General features: G+C 35.6%; 1 protein-coding gene across 1 annotated transcript in view; it reads right to left on the reverse strand.

Annotated features, from left to right (window-relative positions):
• The window catches only part of EXT1 (exostosin glycosyltransferase 1), a 341,760-nt gene that overhangs the window by 25,446 nt on the left and 296,719 nt on the right, over nt 1-19,595 (reverse strand). The window contains exons 4-5 of the mRNA XM_003760340.4: nt 11,262-11,381; nt 1,939-2,071 (exon numbers count right to left, since the gene is read on the reverse strand). Coding sequence (XP_003760388.1) covers nt 1,939-2,071; nt 11,262-11,381 — 253 coding nt within the window. The remainder of the gene's footprint in view (nt 1-1,938; nt 2,072-11,261; nt 11,382-19,595) is intronic.

The following is a 19,595-nucleotide window of genomic DNA, read 5'->3' on the forward strand; positions in this document are numbered from 1 at the left end:
TAGTTGGCATTTGGATAGACAAAAAGAGCATTTATTGAGTGCTTACTGTGTATTATACACTGTGCTCTTCATCACTTCATCCCTTGGCTCCTGGAATTTCTCTGGCTATATTTCAGACCTAAAAGGCTCTCTCTCCTCACTAAAGTTTACTGGCTTCCCAGGCTTTAAGTCCTAACTAAAAATCTTATCTTTCACAGGAAATCATTCCCAACCCCTCTTAATTCTAATGCCTAATCTTTTAATTATTTCCTATTTATCTTGCATATAACTTGTCTGTACATTTTTGGATATTGTCTCTCATTAGACTGTAGCCTCACTGAAGGCAGGGATTCTGTTTAACCTTTTTTTTTTTTTGGGGGGGGGGTTGGTATCACTTATTGTTTAGCACACCTTCTAACACATAGTAGGTAATTAAAATTTGCTTGCAGACTAACTTGACTGTAGTAAGGGCTTGGAATAAGAAAAAAAAAATCATCCCTATGTTCAAGGAATTTGCATTTTAATGGGAGAAAATAATACATAAAATGAAGCTGGAAAGTGGGTAGGCAGGAAGAGAAAATACCCACAGGGCAACAAAAATAACTATTAAAAAATTGTATAAATTGTATTTTTTATCCATTTTGCTACAACTACTAATCCCTCTTGTGGTTTTATTTTTATTATTCTTAATAGTATTGAAATGGTACTTTAAGGTTTTCAAAGCTCTTTAAATGTGTTATCTCATTTGATGCTCATGACAAATCAGAGAAGTAGATCCTATTATTATCCCCAATTAAAGATAAGGAAACTGAGGACAGCAGAAATGACTTGCCTAACATCACATTCTCATGCTTCCTGACTCCAACCCCATTTACTGTGCCACCTAGACCTCCTGACTATTTTCATTAAATCAAGTATTAATATTTTCATTCTGTGATTTTCCTATATTTGTCTCATTATATTATTGTGTTAACTAAGTATGTAAGCTATAAAGATGGAGTTATAATATGAAAAGAAATGTGTATAACCCAAATGCATTGGTCTTTTTGGCTAAATCAGCTCTAAATAGGAAGTTACAATAGTAATTCTCAAATGGGAAGGGGGGGGGAACAAGGAGGTTGAGGGGAGGAGGAGAGAGACAAACAGAGAGACAGAGAGAGAGGAGGGAGGAAGGGAGGAGAAAGAAATAGATGTAGACACATATACAGGAGAGGAGAGAGAATGAGAATGTAAAAGAGAAAGACAAAGAGAGACAGAGACAGAGAGAGAGCAAAACAAAGAAACAGAGAAAGACACACAAAGAGAGACTTCCAAGGGATTTGCTGAGACAGAAGTACAGGCCTCCAAAGAGACTTTGTCTCAAGCAATAGAATGACTTTTTGCAGGGTCTCTTCCTTCAATTACATTAGCTCAACCTCCATTATCACTTCATGCTCCAGTCTACCTTCCCTTTTAGCACTTCTTTAAATGAGAGCCTTCTTAAGACCACTTTTCTTTAGTACAGAGGTGTCATGGGGACAAGGGGATTATGGAATGAAAAATCAAAACAACAGAGAACCAGTGCCCTATAATGCTGTCACAAGTGAGTGTCACAAATGAACAGTTATTATAGTATCAGAGTCAAGACTACTCAGAAATCTGAGTGAATCTCATTTCACATGATTTACAACTAAAAGAGCCCTTGGAGGCCAAGGAATCCAACCTTCTTATTTTACAGACAAGGAAACTGAGGCATCAAGAGAAAGTAACTGATATTAGTACAGCATCAATAATTAGTGTCTGAGGCAGGATTCAAACCCAGGTCTGATTCTAAGTCCAGTGCCTTAGAGATCCTCTAGCCCAACTCTTCATGATTTGATATGCTGCAACCAAAACCATACCCACATGTCCATTCTCAGTAAAAAATGGTAACACCACTGGGCTTTAATTCTGGAAGGAATTGCAGCACAATTCACTTACCTAGATTAGCATAGTAGTAAGGGAAATCTCCCAGATACGATGAATACTGTGGCAGTACGAACAGCCCTCCAGGATGTTTGTTCCATATTAAGCTGTTACGTGATATGTGCTTGAATATTCTGTCCTGAATAATCTGGGAAACAAAAAGCAGTGCCCAAGATTAATAAACAAAGAAATAAAATTTTAAAAGACACTAACCAAATACCAGATTAAACATAACATTTACTCAACTACTACCACAATCTTTCAAATAATGCCTTTAAACAATAAGAAACCCACTATATATTTAAACAACAAGCACAATATAAAATGACAGAAAAATTATAGGATTTAGAGGTTAATAAGTCCAATCTCTTCATTTTCCCCATGATAAAACTGAGACTAAGATTGGGAAAAGACTCATTTAAGGTATTAAGCTGAGATTAAGTTTTTGATCCTAGTCTGCCTCCATATCTGGTCTTTGTGCAGTCATGATGATTATAAAAGCATTTCCAATTGAAGGTTTGGACTCAGTTGGACATCTCTTTCCCTAAGCACAGAATCAGAGGTTGGAAGAAAGTTCAGAGGTCATGCAGAACTACTCATCACTTTAGAGATAAAGAAATCAGATCAGAGGAGGGAGGGTCTTGTTAAAAATGTAAAAGCTTGCATTAAAATCCAGTTTTTCTGGATTCCAGACCAGGGTTCTTTCAAATAAACTTTGTAACTTCACCAGCATTTTTTGCCCCTGTAATAATTCAAGTTCAAATATATTGTGTGCATTGGAGATGTGAAGAGTAGAAGATATATAATGATTGTCATCCACATTGACAGTCACAAAGACTAAGTAAGACACTCAAATGGTTTGCTGCTTCTAGTGATGTTTGTATTAAGGGGAATTCTAATAATGACACCAGCTAGCAATTATATAGTACCCTCACTTTACCTTTATTATCTCTTTTGATCTTTACTACAATCTTGTGAGGTAGGTATTATTATTATCCCTTCTTTACAGATGAGGCAACTGAGTTCTAAGGAGGTTAATGATTTGCCCAGTTTCACAAATCTAGTTAAGTGTCTCAGGCTGTACCTGAACTCAGGTCTTCCAGACACCCTATCCATTTTACGACATTGATACCTCTATTCTAGTTAACAGAGAAGGATTTCTGGTTACCAAAAATTCCTTTTGCTCTCAAATAACTTCTGAAATTAATTGTTCTGCTCTCTCATGTTAGTAAACGACTCATTGAAATGAACAAGACCAAAAGAACATTGTACATACTAACAAGATTATGAGAAAAGCCAAAAAGACTTGGCTCTATTCAGCAATGCAGTGACTCAAGGCAATTTCAATAAACTTAAGGTGGAATATGCCATCCACATCCAAAGAGAGAACTATGGAGATTGAATGTGGATCGAAGCATGGTATTTTCACTTTTTTTTGTTTGTTTGTTTGTTTCTTATAGTTTTTTTTTTTTCCCTTTTGGTCTGTTTTTTTCTTGCACAATATGACAAATATGGAAATATGTTTAAAAGGATTGCACATATTTAGCCTATATTAAATCGCTTGCTGTCTTAGGGAGAGGAGAAGTAAAAGAAGGAGAGAAAAAAATTTGGAACACAAATCTTATAAAAATGAATGTTGAAAACTATCTTTATATGTATTTGGAAAAATAAAATACTATTGGGGAGGGGAGAAATATAGGACACGCATCACAAATGAGTCTTTCTTCTATTCCTGACAGGACACCTATATCCATATAAATAAATACATGGATAGAAGCATAGAGAGAGTCAAAAGAATATTAAGCCCTGGATATACACCAGAAGCAATTTTTCTTTTTGTTATTTTATGAAAAAGCTGGAAATCTGGTTATTCACCTTTCAATTTCCTGTCTCAGGCAAATATAGACCCCACAGGGATTTTAACTATAAGAAATGATTCATCATTTTCTTAGGAATGCTCCTCCTTTCCCAAAGTTCAGAGGACAATGAGCATGGGATTAGGTTTTCTGGACATTGGGACCTTGCAAATCATTAGATTCTACAATTGGAGTCAAATGTTTTTCATTTAAAATTGTTTATCAGCCATGAGCCTATTTGCTTCATTCTGAGGTTTCTGATCCTTGACTTCCAAACTTTTGTAATTATATCATTTACACAATAAAGTAGTTTGAAAATAATTAACTTAATAATGCCTCTCAGCTTCAGCAATCTATTTGTAATTTTTATTAGGGAAAAAACACAAATCTAAAATGAATCATTGCCATTTCAGACGCAAATTGCTTTATCTTTCAAGATTCTGTTTGATACAATGAGATTTAAAGTATATTGTTCAGTCATTCAGTCATGACTGACTCTTCATGACTGTGGAACAGAGCATGCAAATATTGTCCATAAGGTTTTCCTGGCAAAGATACTGGACTGATGTGTCATTTCCTTCTCCAGTGGATTAAGGCAAACAAATTAAATCACTTGCCAGGGTCACACAGTTAATAAGTGTCCACAATCATGTTTGAGATCAGGTCTTCCTGACTCTAGGCCCTGCGCCCTATCCACTGAGCCATCCAGCTGTTTCTGATTTAAATCATATCCCACTGTCATCATTTTTCAGGGTGATCAGTGTCCTGACTCATCCCCCACAATAATTGGTACCATAACAAGTACCACTTATCTTAATAAATCAATTGAATTCAACATGCATTTTAAAGCCCCTACTACATACTAGGAAGTTGGGTAAATGAAACCACAAATGACGGGGCAGAGACTTGCCCCTCTCCTCAAAGTACTGACAGTCAACCCTAGGGACAATCTCCTCCTGTTTTTCCATTTTTTGAGAGAGAAAAGAAAAGTAAATATAAGTAGCTAGAAGACTATTTAAGTTGGATGATGTTGAATTTCGTTTTTTCTCAGACTTGTTTGTTAAGTACATGTTTTTGGACAAATATTTCAATGTTATTTTTTTTTTGCACCGAGTTACTCTGAAATATTTCTCTTTCATTATACATCAAAAACCTGAGCTAATACTGTGTTGTGCTTCTTAATTATGACATTTATTGATGAAGGGTAGGGTTTTAAATTACTAGGGATTCCAATTCTTCTTTTATTGCAGTTATACATCCCAAAACGTAAGAGATTTCACTGTCCACTTCATGATTTTAATCTGTGTCCTTGTCTCCTCTTCTCACCAAATTCCCTTATCTGGGGAAAGTAGTCACTCATAGAGGTTTTGAACAAAGAGCCACAGAGTGAATTATCATTTGCAGGAAATACAAAAGACACAAAGCACAGTGATGTCACAAAGGAGTTTGTCATTCACTTCGAATTTCTGGGTGGCACAGATCTCACTGTTCCAGATGGCATTCACAATTTCATATCAGTGTGATTATCTCACAAGCTTCAAGGACCAAACAAACTAGATATTCTTCACAAAGATGAGCAAGCATTCTCTGCTCTCATCATAGAACCTTGGAAAAGATTATAATATACTGAAGAAGGCATACATGTCTACACACACACTTACTGTCCTGCACCTGCCCATGTAGAGCAAAATGCACAGGGGATTTTCTTTCCATTACAGTCTCAAGAGGCCCTGCCAATGATGATATCATTTCTTATTTATGTGTGTGTGTGTATATGATTTGGAAAACTTAGGTGTCTCCAAATAAAGTATAACGCCCTTGAGAGCCCCGAATATATTTCATTTGTTTTCTGTACTCTTAGAATCTACCTAGTGTCTTGCACACAGGGCTATGAAATTAATGATGGTTGAATTTAACTGGGGGAAAAGAGCTCGATTTGAAGTCAGAGGATCTGGATTGAAATGTTGGCTTTGCTTAAATAAATCAATTTATCTTTCTGGGCCTCAGTTTCTTATTCTATAAAATGAAGGAATTGAATTAAATGGCTTCTAAAGATGCTTCCATACTTGAGATCCACAATCATGAAACTAACAATCCCTTCTATCTTTTTGTAGCTACATGTGATTCTTTAAATAATAGATTCTACAGGAGAGGATGGTGTCATTTCAGATGCCCCTGACTTGGTCATCTGATTAGCACAGTGCTGAGTTTCACACACACTGGGCTACCATATGCCATCTTACCCCATGCCAGTGCAATCTGCTGCTCTTGTGTCTCTACATCACACTGAATGAGAATTAAAAAACAAAATTCCATTGTGTGAATATTACACAACAATGACAGCAGATACCAGAGTATGCTATGTTTAGTGTCCTATCACTGTGGAATGTTTGGACGCCAGGAGAAAAAAGACAACCTTTCTGCATCAAGGTCCAAGTAAGAATATGTCTCCCTAAATAACTTTGAATAGCATTAACACATATCCTCAATGTTACCTGCTTCATGTCTAATTGTGATTCATTGGTTCACATCCTGGTTTCAGATAAGTACTTTTTCAATTCTGCCTAACAATCACCTCCATTAAATGTTGTGTAAAGTGACCATCCAGCTTCTGTTCAAGATTAGCCCATCAAAGTTTGAACCTAACAAAGTGAACTCTGAAGGAATGACTAAGAAATTTCACTTTAATTGGAAACACTTTTTCAGAAATTATCACTGAATACCATGTGTGGATGCTCCAGTCATTAATCAATGTGGACATTAGTCTAAGTGGTTTGATGTTGAGGTGGTCTTGGCTATGAAAGATGCATAAATCATCCAAGGTTCAAGGAGGGATTTTCTAGTAACCAGGTCCTCTAGTACCTCAGTAATCTATCCTGGAGAAAGTTACAACTCTGGGACCATTGAATCTCTTTCAATAGTTTAGAGCAGTGGTTCTCAAAGTATGGTCTAGAGAACCCTGGGGATCGCTGAAACCCTTTTAGAAGGTCTACAAATTCAAAAATAGTTTTTATTTCCAATATGGTAAATGTCTATAAATATAATCCAGATAAACAAAAACACTTTGGAGAGATCCTCAATAATTTTTAATAGGATAAAGATACTGAAAACAAAAGTTTGAGAACCACTGGTTTAAAGGAAGCCAAAGTTCTGCATTTCAAGGCAGCTAATGATCAGGGCTTTTAGGGCTACAGAATCTTTGGGCCCTGATATCTGGGATAAGTTCCCAATTGCCCACTTTAAATGCTGAGTAATATACACTCTCTGAGCCTCAAGGGCTCCCCAAGTCTAAAGCTAGACCAGTAATGCTTATGGTGTGTGTTTTCCTTTATTCTCAAAGACCAAAAAGATATCACTCTGTTAAGAGTCAAGTTACAATGTATTTAACTATGGCTGATCAGACCAGTATGAGCTCAAAATGCTCAATCACAAGTCAGGCACAAATAGTCCCTGTGAACATTTGATGTGGATTCTCTAACTATGCACATCTTGTGTTTCTTTTGAGTTACTTCAGTTGTGTTTCTCTCATAGAGCACTGTCTTCCTTGATGCAACTATGCAATGTACAGTGCTCCTTTGCCAGGGTCTCCCATGTCATGTAATCAGTTCTAAAGTTCTTCAGAGAGATCTTGAGAGTATCCTTGTCTGACTTCCTTGTGAGCTCTTGCCTGAATTATTTTAAATGGATAATGAACTGAAGAAGTTCATTTAAAAATAAATGTAGACTTCGGTTTGTACAGGATTTAGTTTTCAACCTCAACTGCCCTCAGTGTGTATTATAGCTAAAATTTAATAATAATAAAAACAATAATAATAAATTGAGATTTGAACTAAAAGGGAAAACCTAAAAAGCATCTTTTTGATGGCACTTGGTTAAGATGCCAAATGATTACAATACTTCCTCTGGACTCCAACAAGAGATTTGGCAGATCTTGTACATTTAGATGAAGTGTATAATTTTTCCAATATTTTAGAATACATAAGCATCCCCAGAGAAATGGATGGCTCCCATTCAAGAGAAAGGTGTTTCCACTGCCAACCTACAAATTTAAACAGTTTTGACTCAAAACCCTTCTCTGATACAACACAACACATGCAACCTTTTTTACCTGCCAGACATATCAAGATACCTTAGCTAACATTGCTAACTCAATAAGTGAGGGGGTTGCTCTAGCAATAAGACCACATGCAAAAGGAGTCATTTCTCACAAGGCCTTAAACAAGATTATGCCTCTTTCACTTGCAGTCATGAGAAGGTAAGCGTGGAAAGGAGATAAGGGAGGTACATTAGTATGAACAGATATATGTTTCAGCTCCAAAAGAGACTAACTTTCTGACATTGAGCAAGACCCTTGAACTCTATGATTCACAGTTTCTTCATCTATTACATGAAAATAATAATAATATTTGCAGTCTCTTGCTTAGTGGGATATCATGAGGAAAGAAATTTATAATCTTTAAAAAAAATCAGAGATCATTTTTTATGCTTTATGAATTACTTTTTATGAAAGTGAAAATCCACTTGATTTTTATCCAAGATCTAAGAAATAATTTTAGTAGAATACAGAAAGCTTTTTTTTTTTTTTACACAAGATAAGAACTATCAGAAATAGCACAGAACTAGTGAGTTTCAGAAAAAATTTGTTAAATAGTATCTCATCTGAACCTTGCAATTATTCTGTAAGATGTGTTATAATCCCCATTTTATAATTGAGGAAACTGAGGCAGAAATAAGTTAAGTAAAGAAGACAGTGTTTAAGCTGAACTTAAAACTTATTTTAAGAGACAGATAAAGAAGGAATACAATCCAGTTATTTTCAGGTACAATGATATCACAGGTGATATAATGAATTGGATTTAAATGAGTTGCACAAAGTCATCAGCCTCATTCTTTCTTTCAAATCACTTAAGTTCAAAGCAAGTCAAGTAAGTTCAGCGGATGATGGCCTAAGATGCAGTGGATGACTTTAGTGTCTTCAATGTCTGACCAAATTCTAAGCCATCTACAGGTCTTGGTTCAGCTGCCTTCACAGCCATAGGAACAAATTGCTCTGATCTTCACATGCTAGGTTAAGGTCTGAGTTAGCCTTTCTGACATGATAGTTTTACCAAAGCATAGCACTGTGTACGTCACAGTCATGGGGGTAGATTGTACAAAGACAAGGAGATGGAAGGTAGAATATTGTGTCAGGAACAGAAAAAAGGCTAGTTGGCTTCAATCAATCCTTTCAGGGAAGTTCAGTACCAAAAATAAAAACACTGATAGGCAAGTGAAAAATTAGAATAGACTAGGGCAGGTCCGGTCAATTGGAGGGGATGGGAAGAAGACAAACTCGGGGGAGAACATAAGCCTAAGTATGATTGTATAGGCTGCACAGGCAAAGGCAGATCAGATCAGAATGTCTGGTCTAGCCAGAAAGAAAATAGGTGAGTAATACGAGTAGCTATAGTGTGGGCTTCTCTTCTCCAGTTTTTTCCAGTGTATGACTGACCACTAATTCACTGGACCACTTTCAAGAATCTTCTTTTTCAGAATAAGTTTCCTAAAAGTCTGGAGTGTGTTAAGTCCTTCTTTTATTATTCCCCACAAACAATGTTTGCAATGTAATTCTCCATCCTAGTTTCTCTACTCTTAGCATTTCATGTTATTATCAGATTATCATTAGGCCATGGCTACATGGTCCACTCCCAAAGTGGTTCAAGACATGGCTCAAGGGGCATCTTTTACATGAGCTCTTACCTAACACTTTTCTGATAATTATTTTATAGTATAGAGACTAGAACTGTGGCTTGATAGAGAGAATTCTCAAGTGAGCAAATATTCTCTATTAATGAAAGCTTGCATCTTGTACACAATTTAAAATCCTAGAAAATTCCCTAAGAAGTTAATTGATTTGCTCAGGGGCACAGAATTCAAGGGCAGCTTGATGATGTAATGCAGGAGTCCTCAAACAAAGACCCAGGGCCAGATGTGGCAGTTGAGGACGTTTATCCCCCTCATGCAGGGCTATGAAGTTTCTTTATTTAAAGGTCCACAAAACAAAGTTTTTGTTTTTTTCTATAGTCTGGCCCTCCAACAGTCTGAGGGACAGTGAACTGGCCCTCTATTTTAAAAGTTTGAGGACCCCATACTAACCCTGCAGTCTGAAAGACCTGAGTTCAAATATAATCTCAGACACTTACTAGCTGTGTGATGATGGGTGAGTCATTTAACCCTGTTCGCTTCAGTTTCCTCATCTGTAAAAATGAGCCAGAAGGGAATAGGAAACCCCTCTAGTATCTCTGTTAAGAAAACAGTCATGGAGAGTCAAATTTGACTGAAATGACCCAACAACAACAAAAATAGAACTAGGATGTGTTAAAGATAAAACCTGAACTCAGGTCTTCCTGGATTTGAAGCCATCTTTTATAACTCTGAATACATTTTGCATTTATATAATTGTGTACAGAGAATTTCACCTTCCATTATGTCTCTTGCGGGTATTTATATCTCTGGAGTCTAGTACAATATCTTCAAAAAGGTAGGAGTTTAATATGTATTTATTTAATTGTATCATATATATGATTTCTTTTTCCTTTTGGGAGTGGGGAGAAAAAGGCGATGGTTTCTTTAAACTTGGGGCTGTCGTTAAAATTCTTTAATAAAACAACCCCTTCTAACTCTAGTGCCTTCCCTCTGCTAATTATTTCTTACTTATCCCCTATATTGCATGATATGTGTGTATGTGTGCGTGCATATGTATGTATTTGTTTGTTTGCATATTTTCTCCCTCATTGGATTGTAAACTTCTTAAGGACAGGGCCAGTCTTTGCCTCTTTTTGTGTTTTTATATCCCCAGTGTTTAACACAGTACCTGGCACATAGAAAGAGCTTAAAATGTTTATTGATCGATTAATTATTGATTGTCTTATTTACCAAATTGGGATGATTCTGGCTTTCCTTTTACTGTATCTCCTGGGAGTTAATATAAATTGAATCATAGATGACTAGAAAACTAAATGTATTAAGCCTTCAACCAGAACAGAATGCATAGAAAACTTCTGAATGTTTGGAGACACACGAGCAAGAATGAGGATTTTTCCCACTTGACTGCTAACTTCTCTAAGTGAGTTCCGGAAATAAGTTTTTGAAAAGATCCCATGGAGCATGAATGACAGAAAGACAATCATTAAGTACAAATCTTCCCAAAGCTTCAATGCAGAGCTGGTTTCACCAGCTGGTTTCAACTGCTCATCGGGTACACTTTCATGTATGGATTTCAACAGGAAAGGAAATACTTCTTTGGGCTGGGCAAAAGGTGAGGAGGAAAGGAAGGTTGGGGTACGGTGGAGGAAAGGGAAGTGATATCTCAAATAAGAGAAGGCTTTGTTTCTCCCCTGGGAAACAATCACATGTCATTATAATCAAGGTCATTTAACAGCAAAACACAAGGCAAGAAAGGCACAAAAGGAAACTGACTTATATCCTAAGGCTTTCACTCACCTCTAGTGTAGTTAATACAATCTTCTCAACTGAAGAAAAATAAGCCTCCCACAAGAACTGTGTCTGTTGTCTAAGTGCTAGAATTTTATCCTGATGGATAGACCTGATTGTAGAAGGAATCTGCAATATAAGGTTAAAATAATTAGCTATTAAAGAAAACAGCATAATTTGACTAAATTAGTGCAACTGAGTTAGGATACCGTTTCCAATTCAAAACAATAAGTTTTTAGAACCCACATCTATTTCAATTCATTGATTCATCTGTATAAGCAATCCCTCCTACAAAGATGTGTAACCAGCCAAATAACATACCAGATAATAACAAGAGGCATTTAGATAATGCTTCAATGTTTACAAAGCATTCTGTGTATTTGATTTAGTTTGAACCTTGCTACAGTCTTGTAGGGGAGGTACTGCAAGTATTGTTTCCATTTTACAGAATAGGAACCTAAGACTTAATAAGGATAAGTGACTTGCAAGTAGTCAAAAAGTTAATATTATAAGTAGGATGCAAACTTAGGTCTTCCAGACTTCAGTTACAGCAAATCAATACTAATTACCTTTAATGTTTGAAATCTAACACCTTCAAGCTGAAATAATAGGGTTTTTTTTTGTTTTGTTTTGTTTTTGTTTTTTATGGAGGCAGGAGGGGGGGTTAGAGGAACAGTCATATAGACAGATTGCTAAAAAATGAATTACTCAAAAAGCAAAAAAAAAAAAAAAATGCTGTCACTACTGCTAACTAATGTCTTTTATTTTCACTAGTTAAAAGTCTAAAAATTCCCACCATCTAAGAGATGATGCTGATTTCCCTGGGTTAATTATATTTTAGAACATGAGTAATATCTCACCCAGGGCAGTGGTGGGGCAGGGGAGATAATTTGGGAAAAGCTTTATTCCTACACTTCTAGTAAACAGGAAGATCTTGTACTAATAATGCTAAAATAAAAAGACCTATTGCCTAAGAATCAGGAAAACTGGAATCCAGACCTGATCCTGATCAGCCAAGCTGAGCTTCAACTCCTTGCCTATAAAATGAGTCAATACCTCTATCCTACATAGTGCAAAGGGCTTTTGAAAGGTTCAAATCAAACAGTCCATGCAATTTTGGGCCCAATTGCTTAATCATATATGGGCAGAAAGTGCTCTGTCTCTTTCTAAAAGTTATAAAGAATCTATACGTGTGTATGTGTGTGTATTCACAAAATATTTTTCTTGAACAATAATAATAACTTACCCTTATATTACATTCAAAGACTTTCACATACTAGTTCATGTAAGCTTCTATAAAGTAGATATCACTTTTTTTGCAAATGAGGATTCTGAAGTTTAGAAGGGCTGCCTTGTCTAATCAAGATCATACAACTAACTAAGAGAGGAAGCTAGAATTTACCCTCAAATCTTCAGATTCTATATCTCTAGTAGAAGATAAAACAACCTAAAGAGAGAGCAAAAGATTTTTCTCTAAGCACATTGTGGTTCCTTCAGAACTCAGAGTCCACAAAATGGCCAATGCAGTAACTTTATCAGGAAATATGACTGAACTGAGATATAAAAATTTGAATCAGGGAAGATTTTAGATAACATTATATAAGAAAACTATGAAGTAAAAAAACAAACACCTGGTATTATTAGTTGGAAGAGTTTAAAAGCAATATATGTTGAAGTCTCATTAGTCTCTTTTAAAAAATAAAAATTATTCATTTCATTTTTAATTTATGGAAGAAAATAAACATTTCTATAACATAGCATAATAAAAAAGAAATTGCCCATGAAACTGCAAATCTATTAGGTACAACTTACTATTCCTTGTAAATGTATTATTATAAAGTTATGTTGTACATTTTTTTCACTTCTTTCTTCTGACCCTAGAGATGGATGCCATTAGACATAAATACATACACACACACATATATATACTTATATGCATATATATACATGTGTATGTATATATAATGATTTCTATATATACACATATATGTAAAATCATTCTATACATATTTCTATTTATCAGTTCCTTCTCTAGATGCATAGAAATTACTAAACTACAAAATGACTATTTATATCCATGAATATGTGGCAATGTTGTTTCTTTCCCTGTATTTCCTTTTTCTGATTCCCAGAAGAGTAGTGGAAGAATGTATTAATGAACACAATGTAAATGGAAAGAACAAAAAAAAAAAAAAAATAGAATGTTGGGTTCTTATAATACTAAGTCTGATCCTAAAGAAAACATATGACAATGCACCTCCTTTCCTTCTTTTTAGAGGTGGGGCACTACAGATATGGAACATTGCATATATTATGAAAATTGATGGATATCTTTGGGGTGGAAGAGAAAGGAAGGACATACTAGGAAATGCAGCGATGTAAAAACAAAGGATATTAATAAAAGCTCAAAAAAGGAAGAAAGAAGGCAGTTTCTATCTTCTTGGAATAAAAATAGAACTTCTGACAGGTGTGGATTTTGATAAAATAATAAAAAGGTTGAGAAATACACACACACACACACACACACACACACACACACGGTTAGTCTCATAGCATGTACCAATCAGTCACTGTTATTCTTTTAGGCAGTGTTGTTAAACTTTTCAGGAAATAGATAGGGTGGTAATGTATTTGTTAGAATATGTCTCTTGGTCTAAACAAGACATACAAATATAAGTCAATTAGTCTCAGTACTTGTTCATCACCCTTCTAATTATTTTCTTAATCTGGGTATATAGGATTGAATTTATTTCCTTGGTAGAAAGGAACTAGAGAGGTAAGTCCATCCTTAATTCTTATAACACCCAATTTAATGGGGGTACTGTTCCAAGTGCTGAAAAGTGTTATTATATAGGACTATGGAATCTAGAGAAAGCTGCCAATATAGTCAATATAATTAAGATGTGGGAAGACTTAAAACCTTCTGAGCCATGCAATGACCAACCATGTTTGCAAAGAACTGGTGACAAAACAAAACAAAACAAAAACAAAAAAAAACTTCTGATAAAGAAGTGATGAACTCAAAGTGAAGAATAAGATGTGGTTTTGGAAATGGCCAGTGTTGGGTTCAGTTTTTCTTGATTTTAAATGCCTAAAAAATGGAAGAGAACTATTCAAAATTGATTCAATTTTGATCAGTACAATAAACAATGACTTCACAAAGATGGTTGATGAAAAATACTTCCCATTTCTTAGCAGAGGGAAAAATGGACAAAAGATACAGAATAAGACATAAATATTTTCTGCTATAGCTAATGTCAGATATATGGCTAGTGTATCACTATATATGTTTTGTTTGACTATATTTATTTGCTATAAGGTAGGATTTCTATATGAGATTAGGAGAATGATATGGTAGATGTGTTGTTGTTCAGTTGTTACGTCACATCTGACTCTTTGTGACCCCATTTGGGCTTTCCCTAACAAAGATATTGGAGTAGTTTGATATTTCCTTCCCCAGTTCATTTTATAGATGAGAAAATGAGGCAAATAAGAGTTAAGTGATTTGCCTAGGCTCACTGAGCTAATAAGTATCTGAGGCCACATTTGAACTCGGAAGATAAGACTTCTTGACTCCAGGCCCAGTACTCTATCACTATGCCAGATGATAAAGATTTCTTTAAAAAAAAAAAGTGAAAAAAGTATCAATAAAACATTAAAATTCACACAGAGGGGAGGAAAAAGATATTCAAAAGAGGAAACAAATAGAATAGTTTTATTACTACCTTGTTAAATTCTTCAGACTTTAAAAAAATACAAAACACTAAACTACACAGCAGAAGTTCAGCATTTCATAAACAATTCTCTTTTCTATTCTTCCTATGTTGAAATGTTTGTGTGTTGATGATTGCTAAATGCATGAAAAAAGAAATCATGTAGAAGGGGGAAAAAAAGGGAGAGAACTGGAAAATAAGAGGGGACTGAAAGAAAGAGGAATAGAAGAAGGAGGAAAAATAGAGTAGAAATGGAAAGAATGGGGGGCAGGAGTGGCAGGGACTGGAGAGAGGGAAAGGAGAGGGAAATTTCAAGTCTGTTTGTCATTAATCTGCTCTTGCCTTGTGAAGAAGAAATGACCAAAGAGTCTGGAACAATCAGTTGGCAGGATGGATAGTGTCAAAAGTTATTCCCGTTTAGAGCATAGACTTGGACTAGGCCTATGAGAGTCCCTCTCAACTGTAGATTCCATGATCTCACACCAAAGGGCAGAGTTTCCCTCAGTTGCTGGGATCTGAGAAGAATTCATCAAGTTGTCACATTCTCTTTGCCCAGGGTAGCCAAGGCTACCCTGGAAGTGGAAAGATGCTTGTTTTACTTGGTGACTAGCACTGTGGTTGTGGCAAAGGGATGGAAGCCACGTATACAAGTTGTTAGAGTCAAAATTTGGCTAGGTTGACATATTAAAAAAAGTCCATTTGGCTCTCAAGAAATCTATGTTTTCTGCCCCCCTTTCCCATGTTTTATTTTTAAATGTATTATATGTTAAGAAGAACAGCAAATTGAACACTATTAATAGATTTTTAGTTTCATGTGCAATCATGTTTTTAATCATACAATGTTATATGCTTTATTCCATAAATTAAAAAGAAAATAAACATTCTAAAATAAAATAAGAAAATTTCTATACAACCACCCTAAATTCCAAACTGCCACCTAATAAACTTAACTCCCCCCAACTCACACCTATTTGTAAATTGGTAACTTTGCTGTCTAATGACAACTACACCGTATTTCCTCAGAGACATGGAATTAAGTTTTGAGCAATCATTGCTTCAATAATCTAGAAGTTGAATAATACTGATATAGAGCTAGGAATCACATGGTGATCTAGGAGATCACAAGAATCTGCAGATAAATAACCATAAGTGTGTTATCTTGACTGCAGGTCAAAGATTAGACTTGAGAATGACTATAATACCCTTTAACTGCTACACATCCATCTAAAGGAGTCATTGCAACAGCAATCATTCAGGCTTGTCTTCTTGAGCAGAACAGCCATAGTTTCACTAAAGAATATATAAAGATTATAGATATTCAAGCTATTTACAAGTTAAGCAGATTTAGAGAACAGACAGACTCTAGCTCTGGAGACAGTTCCTTGCTGGTTTCTTTACTTAGTGTAAATGTTCCTTCAGATGCAACATTTGTAGTGAAATTTTTTTTTTTTAACTACCCACCTCTTTGTCTTATTCATATCCAATTTTTTCAAACTCTTCCTTGGATTTTTCCAACCCTTTAGACCCAGATCTCTTCATCTGTTCTGTCCCTGCCCTTTTGCACCAAAGACCAAATTGTCCTGATCTATAACTGGCCACTGGACCTAGATGACTCTGGAGAAGAAAGTAACTCTTGCCTGTTGCTTTTTAATATAATTTTAGATCTGGTACAGCTAGGCCACTTCTATTTGCATTTTTTTTTCATTAATTCCCTTGAAATTCTTGACCTTTTGTTCCTCCAGATGAACTGTTATTATTTTTTCTAGCTCTGTAAAATAATTTCTTGGGAGTTTGATTGTTATAGCACTGAATAAGTAGATTGATTTAGGTAGTACTGTCATTTTTATTATATTGGCTCAGTCTATCCATGAGCACTTGATATTTTTCCAATTGATTAGATCTTACATTATTTGTTTGGAAAGAGTTTTGTAGTTATGTTCATATAGTTCCTGACTTTGCCTTGGCAGACAGACTCACAAATATTTTATATTATCTACATTTTTTTAAATGGAATTTCTCTTTGTATTTCTTGCTCTATCTTTGTTGGTAACACACAAAAGAAAGTAATTCTTAAAAAAAAAAAAAGAATGAATAAAGGATGTAAAACATAATAGAGGAACTGTGTTTTATTGGGAAAGAAATTCATTTCATGGGCAAAAGGAAAAGGTTTCTCCCTTAGTATGACACACAGCCCTCCCTTGTTTAAATTCAACTCACTTACATGTCATGCCATCACCTCTCTGGTCATTTTCAAGAATTAAGGACAAACAACAAACAGCAACAAAAATGTTAAATAATAGCCTACTATGTGCTAGGTAGCGCACTAGATTGAATGCAAGGTCTGGAGTCAGGAAGATTCATTTTCCTGAATATAAATCTGGCCGTAGCCACTTATTAGCTGTGTGACCCTGGACCCTGTCGCTTAATCCTGTTTGCCTCCATTTCTCATCTGTAAAATGAGATGGAGAAGAAAATGCCAAACCATTCCAGTATCTCTGTCATAAAAACCCTCAAAAGGAATCACAAAGAACTGGACAAGACTGAAACATTTCAGCAACAATCACAACAACATGTTCTGGACTCTTCAGCAGTCTGGGGTAACCTATAGACCCTTCTCAGAATAATGTTTTTAAATTCACAAAACAAAGACTATGAGCTTCCAAAGGAAATCAGTTATATTGAAATAATCTTAGAACTAAGGATTTTTTTTAAAAAGGAAGCTCTCCAGGATCAATTTCCCTTTCTTGGGCATGGGTAACAAATTCAAATCTAACAAATATTCATTAAGCACCAACTTTGCATAAAATAATCTGCTAAATGACAATAACAGAAAGGCAAAAATCCAATAGATCTTGCCCATAAGGTGCTGGGATGATATACATGGTCATAGATTAGTAACAGATTTCCTTTCAGACTTCACATACACTTATTTATTCAAACAACATGCAAATAGCTTATACAATACCACAGAACTTAACACATCCAAATACATATGATAACTTCTAGCACAATGTCCTGCATATCAATTCACCAATGATGACTTATTCTTGGGAACAGGGGGCTTATATTGGCTGATACAAGGAAGAAACACACATGTCTTCTTGCTGCATGCAGCTTCCTTATGTGTGATCAGAGAAGATGCTGCATAGTTCCTGGGCCCTATTCCATACCTTTGACATCTTTTTTTTTTTCTCTCCTCCTTGATCTTTCCTTCTCAAGGTCTTATCTAGAGGAGGGGAGGTGTTAAGGGACAAGGATTAAACTGTTTTTGTTCCCATTTCTTTTGGTGCATTTCTTTGTAGTTATATAGATTCAAGCTAAAGCAGGAATGATGATGATCTTATGGCTGTTTGATCCTAAAAAGTTATTCATGTCATCATCAACAGATCCAGCTTTGAATTTCCACAGGTGGCTGTGGAAAGGGAGGGAGGAAGAAGAAGGCATGTTCTTTTGGCTGTTGGTTCCTCTTTGGGCAGACAAATGAAGTCGTTTCACATTGAAAAGAAGAAAGGAAAATGAATACTTTTGGCAAATATTCAAAACCAGATGCTAACCAAAGTATGCACCTGCATCCACGGCACCAGTCAAAACATAGAGATAACAGGTGAGGCAGAAAAGTTGGCAAGAAAACTTTAGGCAACTAGTTTTGTAACTTATTCCTCAAGGGTTATTTTGAAAGTAAAATAATCTTTGCAGAAGACAGCCCCAGAAAACCTTTCAAATGAGAGATCTTTGGTGAGTGGTAGAAAATTAATTTTTATGTCAGTTTTAGGAAAATAATCTAGATCACCCAAGAATAGAGATATAAGGAAGCTTTAAACAGAATCCACATCGGATAGTATAGTCCTGAAAGATCATTTCAGCTGAATAAGGAGACCTCGCCATCACCCTATTCTACTTGACTCTCCAGAAAATGTGCCAGAAGGGGAATTTATCAGCACCTTTTAATATCTGTATTTGCTGCTCCTTTGACCTGAACGCACGTGCTTATCCTGAACTTGCAGCATACAATTCAATGTCAGAAGCAACGTGTATGTGTTTATAATACTTGTATGTCTCTGACAGCATGCTGCCAAGAGAAATCCATTGCTCAAGAAGATGATTTCGCCTGGTTGTAAAGACACAGAGATCCCAATTTTAATGGTGTCTGGCTATTAGTTATTAATCTGCTTGTCTGCAGAAACAGGTAAAAGGAAATGATAAATTAATACTGATTTGACAGATGGCTTTGGCAGTCATGGCACTAGATGGAGTCTTAATAAAAAAAGGTCAAGTATGGTAACAAAACCTAACTGAACCGACCAAAATAGATTCAGGGAAGCTGCCTTAAGCTCTCCTGGCGACACAATGACAAGACAATATGCAAATAAAAACATCCTAGCTGTTCTAAAACAGGAAATGAAAAATTGTAACATAACAAAAACATTTCCCAGAGCAGACATTCCGGCTCTGAGCCAGCTCTCTCAACCCATTGTTACCAACAGCACAGTAGCTATTCAATATGGGAGCAGCTATACAGAAACTAGCCTTCAAGCTGGAGGAAAAAAAACATACTGTAAAGGTCAGGGGGAAAAAAATTAAATTGGGGGGAAAAAGGTGTTTTAGAAGGTAAAAATCTATACTGAGCCTA

Source organism: Sarcophilus harrisii, chromosome 1 (assembly GCF_902635505.1).
Source record: "Sarcophilus harrisii chromosome 1, mSarHar1.11, whole genome shotgun sequence".
In the NCBI taxonomy this organism is placed as follows: domain Eukaryota; kingdom Metazoa; phylum Chordata; class Mammalia; order Dasyuromorphia; family Dasyuridae; genus Sarcophilus; species Sarcophilus harrisii.